The following is a 17,185-nucleotide window of genomic DNA, read 5'->3' as shown; positions in this document are numbered from 1 at the left end:
GGCAGCCAGTCCCTCCCCTGCCACACACACAGGCTGTGCAGAGAGCCCAGGGAAGAGCACATTCCCCTCCTGGAAGTTCAGTTGTTCAGGGATCAGGATTCCTGCTCTTCCACGTGCACACACGAGGGATAAAAAAGTGACCTGCAAAAGAGGAGGGGGTGGAGGCAGCCCCCAAACCAGCTGCAGTTGGTGTGCTAGGGGGGGGTTGTGCATTAAAAACATTCAGAGAGTTTGGGGTTGGGGCTTTCTGGTACCACAGAACCTCGGGGGATTGCAGGAGCAAGGCTGAAGGCAAAGGCAAGGCTGTGAAGCTGCACTCTCCCAGAGGGGGAACAGTGCATCCCTTCTCCTCACCCCCAAATCACTCCAGGGGAACCCCCAGCACACCACCCTGCAGCTCTCAAGGAGCTTTGCTAACAGGAGAGATAAAAAAAATCAGCAAACAGCTCGAATTTCAAGTAAGAGCAAGCAGAAAAGTTGGATTAACAGCAACCCCCCAGCCTTTGACAGAGCCTGAAACTCCTTCACTGAAATCTTTTGCAGGTCTCCCTTTTAAGGCCTTAATGTCATTACAGAAAGAGGAATTCTTTTGTCTTGTGCTTGCAATCGCTGCCCTGCAGGAGGAGCAGCAGCCAAACTCCTACAAACGTAACAGTTACAGTGTTTAGTTGTCCACGACCGTGCAAAGATACACACAGGGAGGGGGAGAACTATCACCGGGTGTTTTAAGCTTGTTGCAGGAACGTCAAGGTCGGGATTTATGTGCTAAGTGTTCGAAACAACCACACAAAAGCAGCCAAATGTTGAGCAACTGCAACACTGCTGCAACTCAGGATCTCGACATCAGCCACAGCAAAGGAAGAGAAATAAAAATAAATTAAAATAAAATAAAAAAATAATAGAAAAAAAAAAGAAAACCTCAAAACCAAACCAAAACTGAGCACTGTTATGGACACAGAAGAGTTTATCTTCACTGGAATTGTATTCCCAGGAGGGAAGACTGGATGTCAGAGCGACTTGGGGTCACCAGTCAGGTTGAGACCAGTGCAGATGTTGGCACAGAGATGACAAACACCAGCTGGGGCCAGTTCCAGAGTGGATTGTCATGGCAGGAGATCCTGTTGCTGAGCAAAGTGATATCCATGGAGAGGAAGAGAGAGTGACTCCTCTCCTTAGAAGTTCTAGTCATGAGTTAAGGAACCTTAAGACAACTTCCCAAACAGCAGCAACAGGATTCTGTTGGGTCTTCAGAGATTCAGTCCCAGAGCTGTTTTGGGTTCAGAGGAAGCAGCTGCAGCCTTTTGTGCCAAATCTGTAAAGAAAATTCCAACAGAAAGGGGTCAGGTTTTATCAACCACATCCACAACCAACCAGTAAAATTCCAGAGTGTCTCAGCACTTCACTGCTCTGCATTCTCTTGGAAACACGTTTGACAAGGGATGCTCTGAAAACTGGGATTATCAGCTGCCCAAATAGGAAGAAAACTACATGGACAGTCCTGTGTAATTGTTCATCAAGAGATTCCTGAAAGGAATTGAAAATGGAAGCCTATTTACCCCTGTGCCAGACAGATCCAGGGACAGTGCAGCAAGCAGTTCGAGCCCACAAGCTCTGGTCACTCACTGCTACTAAATTATGGAATATCCTGAGGTGGAAGGGACCCAAAAGGATCATCAATAAATAATATTATTTATTTATCAATCTTATTGTTTATTTACTTATCAAGAAATAAATAAATTCAAGCAGACCTCAAACCTGTACCACATAAGGCACAGCCAGCATTGTAGGACAGGGAAGATGCCCATTGCCTGACAATTTATCTAATTTATCCCTTTGAACACTGCCTGCCTTTGTTAAATGAGGATGAAAAATTAATCAATCCAAGCAGCAGCTCCCTCCCAGAGCCTTTTCCTTTTCCCTGCAGCCCATGGCAGAGGCCAGGTAGAATTCCTAGCAGAGGGCAGTTCTTTTAGGACTCAGACTTCTGCTCTGCAAGGCTGCCCCAGGTCCCCCCAGGGCCTGCTGCCATCCCTACCTCCATCACAGACTGTCAGCTTCTCCAGCTCAGCTTCCAGCTCAGCATCAGAAATGGGGGGATTCAGCACCTTCTGGGGAACAGGAGGCAGATCCACAGGCTCCTTGGTCGAGTCCTGGAGGAGACTGTCCAGCTCCTTCTCCAGTTCCTCGGTGTCCATCTCTGCTGGGGAAAGAAAACACTCAGTTCCAAGAAGAATTAACCCAGCACAGGTGGAAATCCAAGTGAAACCCAGGTATTATTGCTCCCATCCCTTGTTACTTGTGAGGAACTTCCTGTGCTTCCTCTAAAGGTCTGAAAAATCTGGGGCTGATCTCAGGGAAAAGGATTTCTCCCATCAGAAAAACCTCTGCACTGAGGCCAAGGAGTGTTGGCACATCTCAGCAGAGACAAACAAGCTGCAGCAACACCCAGGCCAGAGGAAAAAGCTCCTCACTTCAAAAACAAAGCAGCAGCCGCTCTAAAAATAGAGTTAAATCAACATTACACAACTCAGAGCTGAGATCCAGCAGCAACTGGAGCCTCCAAGGGTTTGGAGAGGCCCAAATCCCAGTCTGCAGGGAAAGGAGGACAGCAGGGAAGGGAGGAGCAAAGGATAAGAACCCCAAGACATACCCAGGCCATTGATCCCCACTCCAGCCAGAGTCTGGGCTACTTCATCTTGAGTGTCACAAAGCTGAGGAAAAACACACAGAGTTGGATGTAGAATATAAACTTCTGCCTTTGTCAAAAGCAGAAATAGCAAAAAGAATTCAAAAGTTGACTTAAAAGCAGCAGAACACTTCCATCATGACTGGTTTTTCACTGGAAAAAGGAATAGCAGGAAGATTATTTAATAAAGTGCTACAAGGCCAAGTGGGAGATTTGAGGATCAAACCTGAATCACAATGTCACAGTAAAAGTAAAAAAAAAAAACCAAACCCTCTCATTTGAGCTTTTTCACATAAATAATGAGTTTATATTACAGCTTAGCTACAATATTATTATATATAATAATATGTTGTATATATTAATATAATATTTATTATTATATTAGCTACAAAATGAGGAAGCTGAAGTCCAACCCAGCTCAGCTATGACACTTTGCAGCCCCTCAGCTCATGAGCTGAAGTCACAATTTGAGCTGACACTGCTAAAAACCAAAAATTAATCCTTTGCTGTTTTTCACACCAGCTTATGCAGACAGATTCATTTTAACTCACTCAGAATTAACTCCTTTCCCTCACTGAACTGCACAAAATGATGGGTCAGGCAGCTGTTTTATGCCTGTAGTTGCATTCCAGCTTCCAAGGGTTTGACTTATATTGCTTTTTTAAACACACCTGAACATTTTCTAGGAAAGCTGTGGGCTTGCCCAACACTGCTGAGCAAAAAAAACCACAAGAAATGCACAGATTTAATGTAAATACATGAAACCAAACACAGAGTTCTCTGCAAATCTCTTCTTGCTGAGCTTTGAGATCAAAATTAAGTCAGTTTGCTTTGGTGACATAAAGAAAAGAAACTACACTGCACCAGAAGCCTCAGCATAAATACTTGGGTTTAATTAATTCACAGGTTTGTTCCAGTACCTCTTGGATCTGATCCACCAGGTTCTCTGCCCTCTCCACAGTCACATCCTTCATGGACAGCTTCAGAGCTCCCACCCCAGCCTGGTAGGCATTAAACACCTATAAATGAAAATACAGAAGAGAAAGAGATGAATGCTGCTGACAAAGAACAAACAAGAAGCTTCTCCCCAGACCCTCCAAGAAACAGCAAAGCAGAGAACGGAGCCAGGAGAGAGTTTACCAGGAATAAAGTCCCAACCCTCAGAGATCACTGAAGCAGAGAAGAGCCAGGAGTGGGTTTAATCAGGGGGATACTCCAGGAATAAAGTTCCAACCCTGAGAGAACACTGAAGCAGGGAATGGAGCCAGGAGCAGGTTTAATCAGGGGGATACTCCAGGAATAAAGTTCCAACCCTCAGAGATCACTGAAGCAGGGAATGGAGCCAGGAGTGGGTTTAATCAGGGGATACTCCAGGAATAAAGTCTCACCCCTCAGAGATCACTGAAGCAGGGAATGGAGCCAGGAGTGGGTTTAATCAGGGGGATACTCCAGGAATAAAGTCCCACCCCTCAGAGATCATCAAGGCAGAGATTGGAGCCAGGAGCAAGTAAATGGACTGGATTTGGACCAAGGGTTGGACTCGATGATCTCGGAGGTCTTTTCCAACCCAATCGATTCTATGATTCTATGATTCTATGATTCTATGATTCTATGATTCTATGATTCTATGATTCTATGATTCTATGATTCTATGATTCTATGATTCTATGATCAGGGGGATACTCCAGGAATAAAGTCCCAACCCTCAGAGATCACTGAAGCAGGGAATGGAGCCAGGAGCGGGTTTAATCAGGAGGATACTCCAGGAATAAAGTCCCACCCCTCAGACCCAGGCTCTGCCAGGCAGCTAAAGCCCCAGGAGTGAGAGGAGAGGGGCTGAAGTGAGAAGCACAAGATGAAAGGACCCCAGTACCATCTGGTCGGTCTGGGAGGCGTAAATCCGATCCAGGATTCCCTGCACTGCATCCAGCTTGGAATGCAGCTCCTCGATGCGCCGCTCCGTCCTCCGCTTGGACTTCAGGCACCTCAGAGCCTGGGGGGAGACACAGCTTGGGTCACAAACCAAACACAGGTGGAGCTGTTAGGACATGTTTATGCACAAATCCGAAGAGTCTTCCATTCCCTGAGTTTATTCCCACCATGAGAAAACTTGGAGGAAGCTCTAAAAGACGGGGGACAAACAAGTGTCCTCCAGTGGTTCACTCAGGTATTCCTGGATCACTGCTCAAAAGCAGAGGAGTCTTGGATTCCTACTTTGGAAAGGTCCAGGCCATAGAAAAATATGCCAGTTGGCACCTGCAACTGCTCAGATTCCTGGTGGCTGACGTTCCCTTCAAAAAAACCCAAATCACTGGGGGTTTTCGTGTTGATTAAAAAAAAATTAGCATGTTGCATTATACAGAAAAAAGCAGAGGAAGATTGTGAAATACGTAGTAGTGTTGGTGCAAATTTTGTTCAGAAATCACCGTGGTCTGTGAAGGAAAAAAAAAAAATCAACTGCCAAATAAAAAAATATTAAAGAAGGGCGAGGAGTTGGACTTTGATGATCTAAGTGGGTCCCTTTCAACTCAGGATATTGAGTGAAAGTGTCATAAAAAAGCCAGCAATCCCTGAGACACACACACAACAGCTGCTTTGAAGAGTTACCTCCATTTCCCTTCACTCTGGATAAAAATATCCTTTTCTTCACCTTAAGGAGGCTTCAGAACCACCCCTTCAACCCACAGTGTCTAACCCTGGTCATAATCTGCAGTTATGGACCAGCTCCAAGGACAATTCCCTTGCACTTCCACTCACCAACTGCTTTTTCCCAGCTCTACAAGCACTCCGGGCATCCTCTTTACACCTGGAAGATTCAAGAAGGAACAGAAACTCATTCCTTTGCCAGCAGTGATTTTACAAAGCAGAAACCACCCTCTGTGCCTTGCTCTGATCCTGAGGTGACCAGTGAGGGGGCATTTGGGATACAACCACCCTTAAATGGTTGCTGATTCCCAGTAGGAGCCCTTGAATGCATTCCAAATCTTTGCAAACGTTCCTCACACCCATTCACTGCACCTTGTTTTCATGGGGACAGGGAACAAAGACTGGGAAAGCTGCCCTACCACAAGGCTGGGACACAAACAGGAAAAGAACAACACAGAGAAAGCAGCTTCTAATTATGCCACAAAGTTCTACATCACACAGACGTTGTTCCCCACCACCCTTCCCCAAAATTACTTCTCTGCTTCCTGGGAAAGGGACTCCACCTTCTGTGACAGCAGCTGCTCACTCTGCATCAGCTGGTACACCCCGATGTCCACGTCGTTCATCGGGGACACCTTGGCGTGGAGACCTCGGGCAAACTTCACGATCTGCCAAGAGAGCCACAGGCTTGAGCTCCCAAAATACCTCCACTTGGAAGGGAGGAAAAGATGCTCTCACACTCCCAGTTTAAGCCTTGTTATGGAGTGATGAGGATGCCCCAGTCAGCACAGGATCTGACATTAAATTAGGCAGGATCGAGGAGCATCAGTGTGAAAGCAAAAAGCCTCAGCGGGACACCCTGAGGATTTAAAGCTGTCCTGGAAGTGGATGGGAATGTCACACTTCCAAGGGCTTCAGGACACTGCAGGAAAACCTGCAATCTCAGAGCTGAGAGTGCCTGTATCTAGGTACTGACAGAAAAACCTTTTCACACAGAATGGAATTCCAGGCTGACTCCAGTGGCACGGACTGATTTTACTTTGGATAACCGGGAACAATCAACCTGCAGGCAGATCAGACCTAACAACTTTTCAGCTCTTAAATTCAAAAAAAGAAATGTTAAAAACGTTGGAAGAACCTGTCACACAAGAATGACGATTTCCCCTCACCTACAACCCCCTTACAGCGCTGGGGAACATGGAATTCACCCCTTCCAGACCCAGAACACCCTTGGTCCACCAATAAAGTTTTCTTTCCAGGCAGATGGAATGCAAGACAGGGGTTATACCACCCAAAAGCAGTCACCTTGACCCTGTACCTTCTCTCCATTCTGTTCCAGGATGGTGACCCTCTTCTCCTTTTGCAGCTGGAGCAGCAGCAAGTAGAAGGTCCTTTCATCTGGGCACACACTGGCACAGAGGGACTGGAGCTCGGAGAGGGCGACGACGGGGTGAGAGGAGAGCGCAGAGTTCTGATAGAGGCGATAAACTTCCTCTGCCTTCTCCTGCAAGGACAACAGGGATACAGCTCACACTGCTCCTCCCACTCCTCCCACACACACTGGAGGTGAAAACTTGGGACAGTTCCTCCTTTGGGCCACGGTGACTTTCAGAATGAACCGTGTGAAACTTCCCAAGGCAACTGCAGCGCTTTGAAAATAATCCAGTTGGCCACGGAAGCCAAAACTGCACCATTTCCATCCCCTGAAACGCTGTGGAATAGCACAGGGACCACACAGGCAAGAAGTTGGCTCCACCTGCACTTCCTGGAAATCCCTCCCCTACTTAAACTAAATTAAAATTATTCCCTTTAAAGATTTCCTGCATTTCTGCCGGGCACAGGAATTTAGACCCCACTTGCAACAGCGGCAAGTCTTGGGGTTCATTTTTAGTAACACAGAGAGAAAAGGGGCTGTGACAGGATCCAAGGGTTCTAATCCCACGGGAAAGGCAAGCTGAAAGCACAGGCTCTGAGTGACAGAGCAGGGAAATGCCCCGGGAGTGGGGCTGGAGGGGACACGGGACTGACAGGCAGCAACTGCCCCATCACCTGTCCCTGCCCAAAGCAGATGGATGTCAAGTTCCTCTCGTGTCCTGCACAGCAGTGAACTCCAACCTGGGATTTACAGCAGGCTCACAGCACAGTGCTGGCCTTCCTAGACAAACAGGGAATTCTGCCCCTCCCCTGTTCTTGGAAGTCAGTGAAAACTCACTATCACAGAACCATGGAATGGTTGGGGTTGGAGGGACATTAAAGATCATCCAGTGCCACCCCCTGCCACGGGCAGGGACACTTTCCACTAGCCCAGGTTGCTCCAAGCTGGCCTTGGACATTTCCAGGGATGAAGCAGCCACAGCTCCTCTGGGAATTCCATCCCAGCCCCTCCCCACCCTCACAGCCAAGAATTCCTTCCCGATATCCCATCTAACCCTCTGGCAGTGGGAAGCCATTCCCTGTGTCCTGTCCCTCCATCCCTTGTCCCAAGTCCCTCTTCAGCTCTTGGAGCCCCTTTAGGCCCTGGAAGGGGCTCTCAGGTCTCCCTGGAGCTTTCCCTTCTCCAGGTGAACCCCCCCAGCTCTCCCAGCCTGGCTCCAGAGCAGAGGGGTTCCAGCTTTTGGATCATCTTTATTACGTTAGTTTGAAACAGCATCTATAGATCTAAATTACTTCTTATCCCCAAATTACTCCATCCATCTCTCTCCAGGCTTTTCAACACCTCAGGGGCACAAACGAAGCTCTACCCAACTCCTTCCCAGCACATAAAATGACTCCTGGTTTTCCTGGAGATGCATAACCTCGGGAATGCTCTCAGCAACACTCACCTGAAGCAGCTCCACGTAAATCAGAACCTCCTCTTCCTCAGGGATTTTGCTGTCCCCCAGGACGCTGGAGAGAGTCCACTTGAGGGGCTTCAGGATGAAAACTCCCACACCCCAGGAGATCCAGCTGCTGTCTACACTGGCCATGAAGTCTGACTCCCTCTGGAGCTTCCCACGTCTAGGGAAAAGATATTCCATGGAACTGAATACAGCCAGTCTAAACCCTGGACATCCCCAACCCCAGATCCAGCTGAAGTTTGAGATCTCCCTGCAGGGCATGGAAGGACATGGAGGTCTCCACTCCTCCCAGGCTTCCTCTGGACCCAAAGGATGTTTTGTTTACTATATTTTTACTATACAGGTTTTCTGTGTTTACTGTTTTCCCAATTTCGCGAGTTTCTCCCAGTTTCCTGACTCCAAACCAATGAAGCACCACACAAGGAAATCGATGGTGAGGGCCAGTTTTTGGAAGGGGTAACTGGTAATTCCAGGATACTTCAATTCTGTGTTAAACTGCAGTTCTCAGATCTAGTGATTTTGATATCACAGACAGAGCTGCTGCTGTTCTGAAATCCCTTCAAGCCATCGCTCCCTGGCTCTAATGTCACCACACGAAACACCTGGATGCAAACACCAGTTTGTCACATCCCCAGTGCCATGGGCAGCTGGGGCACCACAACAGCAGGGTGAGCTCCTCTGACTCCCTGCCAAGCTTTGCCTCGCAAATTCCCCTGACTCCCTGTTCACAGAACCCTGGAATGGTTTGGGTGGGAAGGGAGCTGAAAGATCAGCCAGTCCCATCCAGTGCCCTCCGTTCTGGGGTTTCTCATCTTTGTCCCTGCGTCCCCCAGATCCAGGCAGGAGCAGCCTTGTCCCCTGTGCCATGGAATCATGGAATCCAGGAATGGCTTGGGTTGGAAGGGACCTTAAGGATCATCTCATTCCACCCCCTGCCATGGGCAGGGACACCTTCCACTAGACCAGGTTGCTCCAACCTGGCCTTGGGCACTTCCAGGGATCCAGCGGCAGCCACGGCTTCTCTGGGCACCCTGTGCCAGCGCCTCGCAGGGCAGAATTCCCGACACCCACGCTGGCACAGGGATCTCTCCCTACCCGCATCCATCTCTCCCTACACCCCCCTTTACCTGAGCAGCTCCCTGAGGACGGTGCCCAGCCCCAGCGGGACGCTGCCCCGCCGCTCGAAGCCGTTCTGCAGCTCCCGGAGGCAGGTCCTCACCGCGCCCCTCCTGCGGCCGCGGGCCAGCACCAGCCCGACCCAGAAGGCCATCTTGCTGTCCCACTCGGTGCTGTTCACCTCGCGGCTCTGCTTGAAGGCCGAGAACAGGAAGGCCATGCGCTCGTCGTCGCTGTCCCACTCCGGGGGCAGGTCGCCGGCCGGGGCGGGCCCAGGGGGGGCCCCCCCCGGGCTGCACATCTACGCGAGCCCCCGGCTCCGGCCGCGGCCTCCGCCCGGCCCGGCCGCCCGCCCGCCTCAGGGGAGCCGCGCACGGCGCCTGCGCGGGGACAGCGCCACCCCTCCGGCGGGACTTGGTACGGCCCGCGCGGCACCCCCTCCCAAGGGGAGCGGTGGTACGGCCCGGGCAGGAGGGGCCCGAAAAAACCCCGGGGAGGGCAGAGAGTGACGTAATTCGTGATGTCACGTGTGACGTCACCGTGGATTGTGGGGAAGTTCTGCAGGATGGGGACTGCGTTTGGGACTGCTCGGGAATATATATTTATATATATATTCCCAAGCAGTCCCATATATATATATATTATATATATATTTATATATATATTATATATATATATTTATATTTATATATTATATATATTTATATATATTATATATATTTATATATATTATATATATTTATATTTATATATATTATATACATATTTATATATATATATTATATATATATATTTATATATATATATTCCCAAGCAGTCCCATATATATATATATATTATATACATATATATGTGTATATATATAAAAAATATATATAAATATAAATATATATATACATATATATAGTCACAGTATTATAGTAATAATTTCTGTTGCTCCTGTTATTATCATTGTCATTATTCTTTGTATTGTTCCCCATATATAATATATTAATTCTTTATTACCTATCTATATCTGTATCTATATCTATATTATAACTATAATACTTCTAGATATATAATACTGTGACTACACATATATAGTGTCAGAGTATTATAATAATAATTGGGCTTTTTGCTCTTATTATTATTGTAATTATTATTGTTTTCCCCTATATATAATATATTAATTATATATTATTTTAAATATATATTATCTATCTGTATCTATACTTGTATTATATCTATAATATTTATACATATATAATACTATGACTATATATATAGTGTCACAGTATTATAATAATAATTGTTTCTGTTGCTCTTATTAATATTATTGTTGTTATTATTATTATTGTTTCCTATATATAATATATTAATTATATGTTAAATGTATGTTATCTGTCTGTATCCATAACTATATTATATCTATAATATTTTATATAATATTATACTATATATAACATTATACATATATTATATATACTACTTTATATTATATATTGACTATTCTGTTCTATAATATGTAATATATAAAATAAAAGATATAATATATAATATATAAAACATATATAACAATATATAACAATATATAACAATATATAATAATATATAATAATATATAATAATATATAACAATATATAACAACAAAGTATATTTAATATAATAAAGTAAAAGTATAAATATAAACCAATAAAGTATTAGTGATCAATATATACTGTGATAATAAAATATAATTATATATAATATCTAATATGATAATAGATATTATTAATCAATGCATATATAATATGATACTAAATAATAACTAATATATAATATAGTTAATGTACTGTATATTTAATAATATTATAAATGTATATGAAATAAAATATAGTATGTATCTAATTTAATACTGCATATAGGATTATAATATAGAGCAAGCTTATATTTATATATGTATAATTCATATATATATTGTAATATACGTGTATTTTATGCATATGCACACATCTAAATAATTATACATGTAAGGTGTATATATCTATTTATATAAATATATAAATGAATATATAAATAAATAAGTCTACATATAAATAAATATATAAATAAATATATATAAATATATAAATATAAATATATATAAATATATAAATAAATATAAATAAATATAAATAGATATATAAAAATAAATATATGAATATATATAAAAATATATATAAATAAATAAATAAATATATGGGAGCTCTTTTTTTTTATATATATATATATATATTTGGGCCCCCTTTGGCTGGGCAGTGACCAGTTTAACTGGGAGCTTTCCTCCCCCTGTGCCTCGCTGAGGGGGTTTTCCAAGGCTGGAGCTCCGGGAGAGCTCTGGAGCCACGGTTGGTGCTGCCTTCCTTTCCTCCAGGGTTTTTTTTTCCACACTCAGAGTTGATCAGATTCTCAGTGTCTTGGGAAGCAAAGGACACTGAAATAGGTGCAAAAAAACCCCAGTGATGGTCCAAATCTCCTGGGATTTGGCAACACCCCCTTGGATCCCCTTCCCTGGCCAGCCCCGGGGGTGCAGGGAAGGCAGAGCAGCCCTTCCAACCCACCCATCCCACGGGAATCGGGGGTGACTCAGCACGGGCAGGAGCCTATTTTTAGCTTCTTCCAAGCTTTGAAATTTTACATTAATCCTTCCAGTTCCAGCCCCAAAAGAACGTCGTCTTGTGCCTGGGAAGCCGTTCATCCCCAAACACCGGGATGGCTTTGGCCAAAATCCAGCCTGGTTTGAGCAGGGCACGTTTTGGCCGGACAGCCGAGCAAACACTGCTCCGGGAAGGGAGACGGTGGCCCTGGATCACGAGCCCTGTTCAAAGGAGCCACACGGGGCTGTGTTTACACACCTGAGAGATTTGGCCTTGGACCCGTGGCACCGGAGGCGGCTGGAGCGGGGGCATCACATGTCTGGGGGTGAAAAGAGCCAAGGGATGATCTGATCTCCTGCTCTGCTCCGGAGGAGAAACGCCCCGGAGTGGCTGAATCCCAGCTGGCAGCTCAGCCCCACACAGCTGCTCCTTCACTCCCCCACAGCGGGATGGGGGGAGGCTCGGAGAGGAGAAGTGAGAGAACTCACTTTTATCTCGGGTTGAGATAAAGATGGTTACAAAAGCAAGGAATGCAAAACCAGGAATTCCTTCCCCGCTTCCCGTGGCGGGGCAGGTGTTCAGCCACCCCCTAGGAAAGCAGGGATCCAGCACAAAGAGTTGGGAAGGCACATTCCATCACTCCAAATGTTCCCACTTCCCCTCTGCCCCCTCAAGGTGAGACCCCACTGGCAGAGCTGCCTCCAGCTTTGAGGTCCCAGCACAGGATGGATGTGGAGCTGCTGGAGTGAGTCCAGAGGAGGCACCAAGGGGATCAGAGGGATGGAGCAGCTCTGCTGGGAGGGAAGGATGGGAGAGTTGGGATTGTTCAGCCTGGAGAAGAGAAGCTTTGGGGTGACTTAAGTGTGGCCTTCCTTCCAGGACCTGAAGGAGCTACAGGAAAGATGGAGAAAGAGTGTTTCCAAGGGCCTGGAGTGCCAGGACAAGGGGGAATGTCTTCCCACTGCCTGAGGGCAGGGATAGATGGGATGCGGGGGAGAAATTCTTCCCTGGGAGGGTGGGGAGGCCCTGGCACAGGTTGCCCAAAGAAGCTGTGGCTGCCCCATGCCTGGAAGTGTCCAAGGCCAGGTTGGACAGAGCTTGGAGCAACCTGGGATAGTGGAAGGTGTCCCTGCCCATGATAGGGGGTGGAACAAGATGGTGTTTAACATTCTCTCCAACCCAAACCACTCCAGGATTCCATGACTCTTTCCCAGCTTTATATTCCTGAGCAGGGTCTGGAATGTCCCTTGGATTAGTTGGGATCAGCTGTCCCAGCTCTGTCCCCTCCCAGCTTCTTGTGTCCTTCCAAAGTCTTTCAAAGCAGGAAAGGCCTCGAGGTTGTGCAGCCCTGCTCAGCAACACCAAAAACTTCTCTCGGTGTTAACAGCACAGATTCAAAACCCTGTGAGCAAAATTAACTCTATCCCAGCCAAACCAACACACTGGAAAATTCAGCTCAGGAAAAAAAAACAAGATATACAAGATAGAAATTAAAATGCATATTGCCTGGAGAATGTATCCATATGCTTTGAGAAATTCGGGGGGAAAGATTCAGTGTGTCCAATTCAGTGTTTAACTCCCAAAAGGCAATTTTTAATTTGCTTCTGTAGCTGTGTGAGGAGATGGAACAGCAGCAGCTTCCTGGAGTCTCACCACAGGGATATTCAACCTGGGATGGGACTCTCCAAAGTGAAGCAAAAAGCTGGATTTTATCCATCATTTCAGCCCTCAGACCTGCTGAGCCAGAGGTTTGGGCTCCAGTTTCTGCTCCAGTTTCCAAGCTGGCCAGTGCCTTGGTTTGGATACAGAGCCTGGGCTGCAGCTTTCAGTCTGCAACACCCTCAGCCCTCTCCTCCATCCCAGAGCTCCTTTTAAGTCCTGGTTCCAGAGGAGGAAAAGGAGGAGGGAAGGGAAAGGGGTAAATCTCAGCCGAGACTCTGCACTTACTGTTAATTTTTACTTTGTGCCAGGGGGAGGGGAAGGATTTAACCCTTTCCTCTGCATTCTCAGAGACAGGGAAGCTGCCCTAAGAAAAGTGAAGGGAGAGAGGGTGAGAAAATCCATCTGCTTGCCCTGAGCATCCCCCAAACCCCGAAGACAAGGCAGGCAAAGGGAGTGAGGACAGAAGTCTGAGCAGCCTCACCACTGATGGGGGAAACCGAGGCACGGAGGGGCAGAGAGGTTTGCCCGGGCTTGCCCAAGTGCAGTGTGGGGCTGAGCTCTGTTCTCATGAAGTTCACAGCCTGCAAGACCTTTTTTCCCCCCATCTGTTTAAAAGAGGAACTTAGAATTCCTGAGACGAATTATTCATTTGTCCTGAGGGGGGGTGGGAGGGGTGAAGGTCAAAATTATCGTGCGGCCTCAGATCCCTGCCAGGCACAAAAACAGACGAGAGGCAACAAAAAAAAACCCCGAAGGTAAAAAACCGACTGTTGTTGTTCAGAAATAAAACATAAACAGTCACGTACCCCGTCACCTCCCCGGGGTGTGCTGAGGGTCACAGTTACACGGGAGATGCTCTGGGAGGGGAGATTAGAGCCTCCCTCGCCCCCCCAGCCTCCAGTAAGGACGGGTGAGGAGCAAACAGATGCTGTGTCAGACAGGACACGGGTATTTCAGGGGTCTGAACCGTCCAGCACGTGCCGCAGGAAACGCTCGTGTTGAGTTCCCCACCGGCTGTGGTCGATAAAACCGAACTTCCCCAGCCGCCAGCCGTTTATTGCACCGTCCTCTGCGGCCAGCTCGGGCTCCCATCTCCCTTCTCCCCGCGGCCGGGGAGCTGGAGGCCAGCCAAGCTCCTGCTCCAACCCTCACGCTCCGGTTTGTTTTCCACTCGCAACAGAGCCGAGCGAGCCTAAGGGAGGGATTTTCGCATCCCAAAAATCACGGTGGGTCCCTTCTTCTCCCTGATGTGCTGGATTTCCCCCCGATGTGTTGTGCTGCAGCCTCCTGGGGCACTCCTGCTCCGGAGGGAGCTGTGGGATGAGCGGGCTGCGGGTGATAAGGACGGGGAGCTGCTGGGAGGTCTGTCCTTGGGCGATAAACGAGCACCCCTTTCTCGCCGGTGACCGGAGCCTGCCCCAAAATCTGCCTTAAATGGAAGCCCTGGCACTGCTGGGATGGAAATTCTTGCTTGGAGAACAATGACGCGTCTGCCCGGGGTGTCCTACCCCTCGAGGAGTGGGAGAGAAGCGTCCCGACCTTGCTCCGGAGCTTAAATCCCCACGGGCTGGACACAGAGCCGCCTTTGTTTGGAGCTCCCTAAAAATGTTATCTCTGTGGTTTATCGGGGCAGATAACTCAGGGCAATTCTGTTAATGGGGAGATTGAGGGGGAGGAAGAAAACACTGCGGCTTCCTAGCAAGTGTTTGGAGCGGCAGGAGGGTGAGCCCTCGGGGTCTGGATGCTGAGGGTTGACCTCCCGCTGCCGGGATGTGGCTGAGGGACCAGTATAAACTGTGGGGCCAACTGGGATACCCCGTTCCCGTGTCCCCCTCGCCCCTCAGAGCTTCTTCCCACCTGAATTTGCGCACTGGCACTTCCCTGGAGAGCATCAGGTTGATTTTTCAGAGAAAGGACAAACAGGCTCCTTCCCCGTCCCATTTGCATATGCAAATGCAGCGGACTAGCATTTAGCCCTAGTCCTAGAACTAAGTCTAGTTCTAGTTCTGCCCTAACTGAGAAATTAGTTGTTCTCTGAGGACCCAAATGACTCAGCTGGAGTCACTGGTAACCAGAGCACGGGGACACATGGTTTTGGTTTAACAAAAGGCCCTGCATACTTTTGGGGCTTGTAATAGAAGCACCCACCCAGGAGAAAGGCGGGAATTCTTCTCCTTGAAATCACACTTCAGCTTCGTTATCTTCGTTAGCGCCATAGACGAGCTCAAGAATTCTCTCTGCAAGGAGAGAACCGGGTGTCCATTGCCTCATGGTCACCAAAGGGAAAGTGCTTCCCAAATATTCACGCCTTGAGTGGATTAACTCCAACCCTAGTGACCCTGTTGGATCTGAGGAGCCTCTCTGCCTTTCTCCGTGGCTGCCGCTGATGCCCCAGTGACACCCAGACTGGCAAATAGCTGCACCCTTTCCCTGGTGAGCAGTGTGTGATCTGCTCAGCAGCACTTTCCCTGCAGTCCTGGCACCCATTTTGAGGCTCTCACCTGCTGATTCCTCTGCCTTGGGCGCTGCTTAGGAAAGCGGCGGCACTAAAAGTGATTTATGCGCAGCCCCTGGTGACGGGTGAGTCACAGGGGAAGGTGGGGGGCAGGGAACGCACACCCGGATTAGTTAGCTCGGAGTTCAGGGCTAGGAAAAGATTAACAAAGACTCCACTCCTCTGCCTCGGCTGTTTTTTTTTTTCATGGAATCACAAGCCTGGAATGGTTTGGGTTGGAAGAGACCTGAAAGCTCATCTTGTTCCACACACTGAAGGTGAAAATTTAAGACCCAATGTATTTTGGGCCAGAGTGACTTGTGTGTAACTTCTAAAAGCAATTACTGTGCTTTAAAAATAGGACAGTAGTCCATGAAAACCAGAACCACACTACACTACTACTTCCCCTAAATGATGTGGAACAACACAGGAACTACACAGGAGCACACTCCTGAAAAATCTGCCCCCGAGTTTAAACAAATAAAAGCTTTACTTTAATCCACACTGGCTTTGTGTCACCAAGTCACTTCACATCATTCACATGGAGGCAGAGTAAAAAGAAAAGTTTTCCCCGTTTCAAGAGGATGTTAAATCCACTTCAGACTATAGAATCACAGAAAGGTTTGGGTTGGAAAGGACCTTAAAGCTCATCCAGTCCCATCCCCTGCCATGGGCAGGGACACCTTCCACTAGCCCAGGTTGCTCCAAGCCCTGTCCAACCTGGCCTTGGACACTTCCAGGGATGAGGCAGCCACAGCTTCTCTGGGCAACCTGTGCCAGTGTTTAACCACCCTCACAGGAAAGAATTTCTTCCCAATGTCCCATCCAACCCTGCCCTCAGGCAGTGGGAAGCCATTTCCCCTCGTCCTGTCACTCCATCCCTTGTCCCAGGTCCCTCTCCAGCTCTCTTAGAGCCCCTTCAGGCACTGGAAGGGGCTCTAAAGTCCCCCGTGCCTGTCCTTCCTGAAGCCCTCGTGTCCTTCCATTCCAACACTCAGAGCAGCCATCCCAGCACATCTCCACCATCCCAGTAAAATCAGACTTCCATTGGAATCCTTTCCCTCACACACTGCCCCGATAACGTGCAGCAGCCGAGCTGTTGGTGTGGCAGCAGAAAGTCCAAAGGTTTTACCACTTTCCCCTGTTTTG

At 47.5% G+C, this 17,185-nt stretch overlaps 1 protein-coding gene and 1 long non-coding RNA gene across 3 annotated transcripts; both read right to left on the bottom strand.

Annotated features, from left to right (window-relative positions):
* Positions 1 to 946: 946 nt before the first annotated feature.
* Positions 947 to 9,661, bottom strand: CHMP7 (charged multivesicular body protein 7). 2 transcript variants are annotated; one of them, XM_064638067.1, is made up of 10 exons: positions 9,297 to 9,661; positions 8,155 to 8,329; positions 6,651 to 6,836; positions 5,867 to 6,000; positions 5,444 to 5,492; positions 4,560 to 4,679; positions 3,607 to 3,705; positions 2,651 to 2,711; positions 2,036 to 2,200; positions 947 to 1,312 (listed from the first exon to the last, which is right to left on the bottom strand). In XM_064638067.1, the coding sequence occupies exons 1-10, from the start codon at positions 9,584 to 9,586 to the stop codon at positions 1,248 to 1,250; spliced, it is 1,344 nt and encodes a 447-aa protein (XP_064494137.1). In that variant the 5' UTR covers positions 9,587 to 9,661; the 3' UTR covers positions 947 to 1,247. The 2 variants fall into 2 exon arrangements, with proteins under 2 accessions (XP_064494137.1, XP_064494138.1); XM_064638068.1 differs by having other exon boundaries at positions 2,036 to 2,197; positions 9,297 to 9,659.
* A 3,790-nt stretch (positions 9,662 to 13,451) lies between these two features.
* On the bottom strand, positions 13,452 to 14,568 carry LOC135403809 (uncharacterized). The gene is made up of 2 exons (XR_010425500.1): positions 14,349 to 14,568; positions 13,452 to 13,906 (listed from the first exon to the last, which is right to left on the bottom strand). It is a non-coding gene; the product is annotated as an uncharacterized LOC135403809 (long non-coding RNA).
* Positions 14,569 to 17,185: the final 2,617 nt, after the last annotated feature.

Source organism: Pseudopipra pipra, chromosome 28 (assembly GCF_036250125.1).
Source record: "Pseudopipra pipra isolate bDixPip1 chromosome 28, bDixPip1.hap1, whole genome shotgun sequence".
In the NCBI taxonomy this organism is placed as follows: Eukaryota; Metazoa; Chordata; class Aves; order Passeriformes; family Pipridae; genus Pseudopipra; species Pseudopipra pipra.
This window is presented reverse-complemented; position numbering and strand designations above follow the sequence as displayed.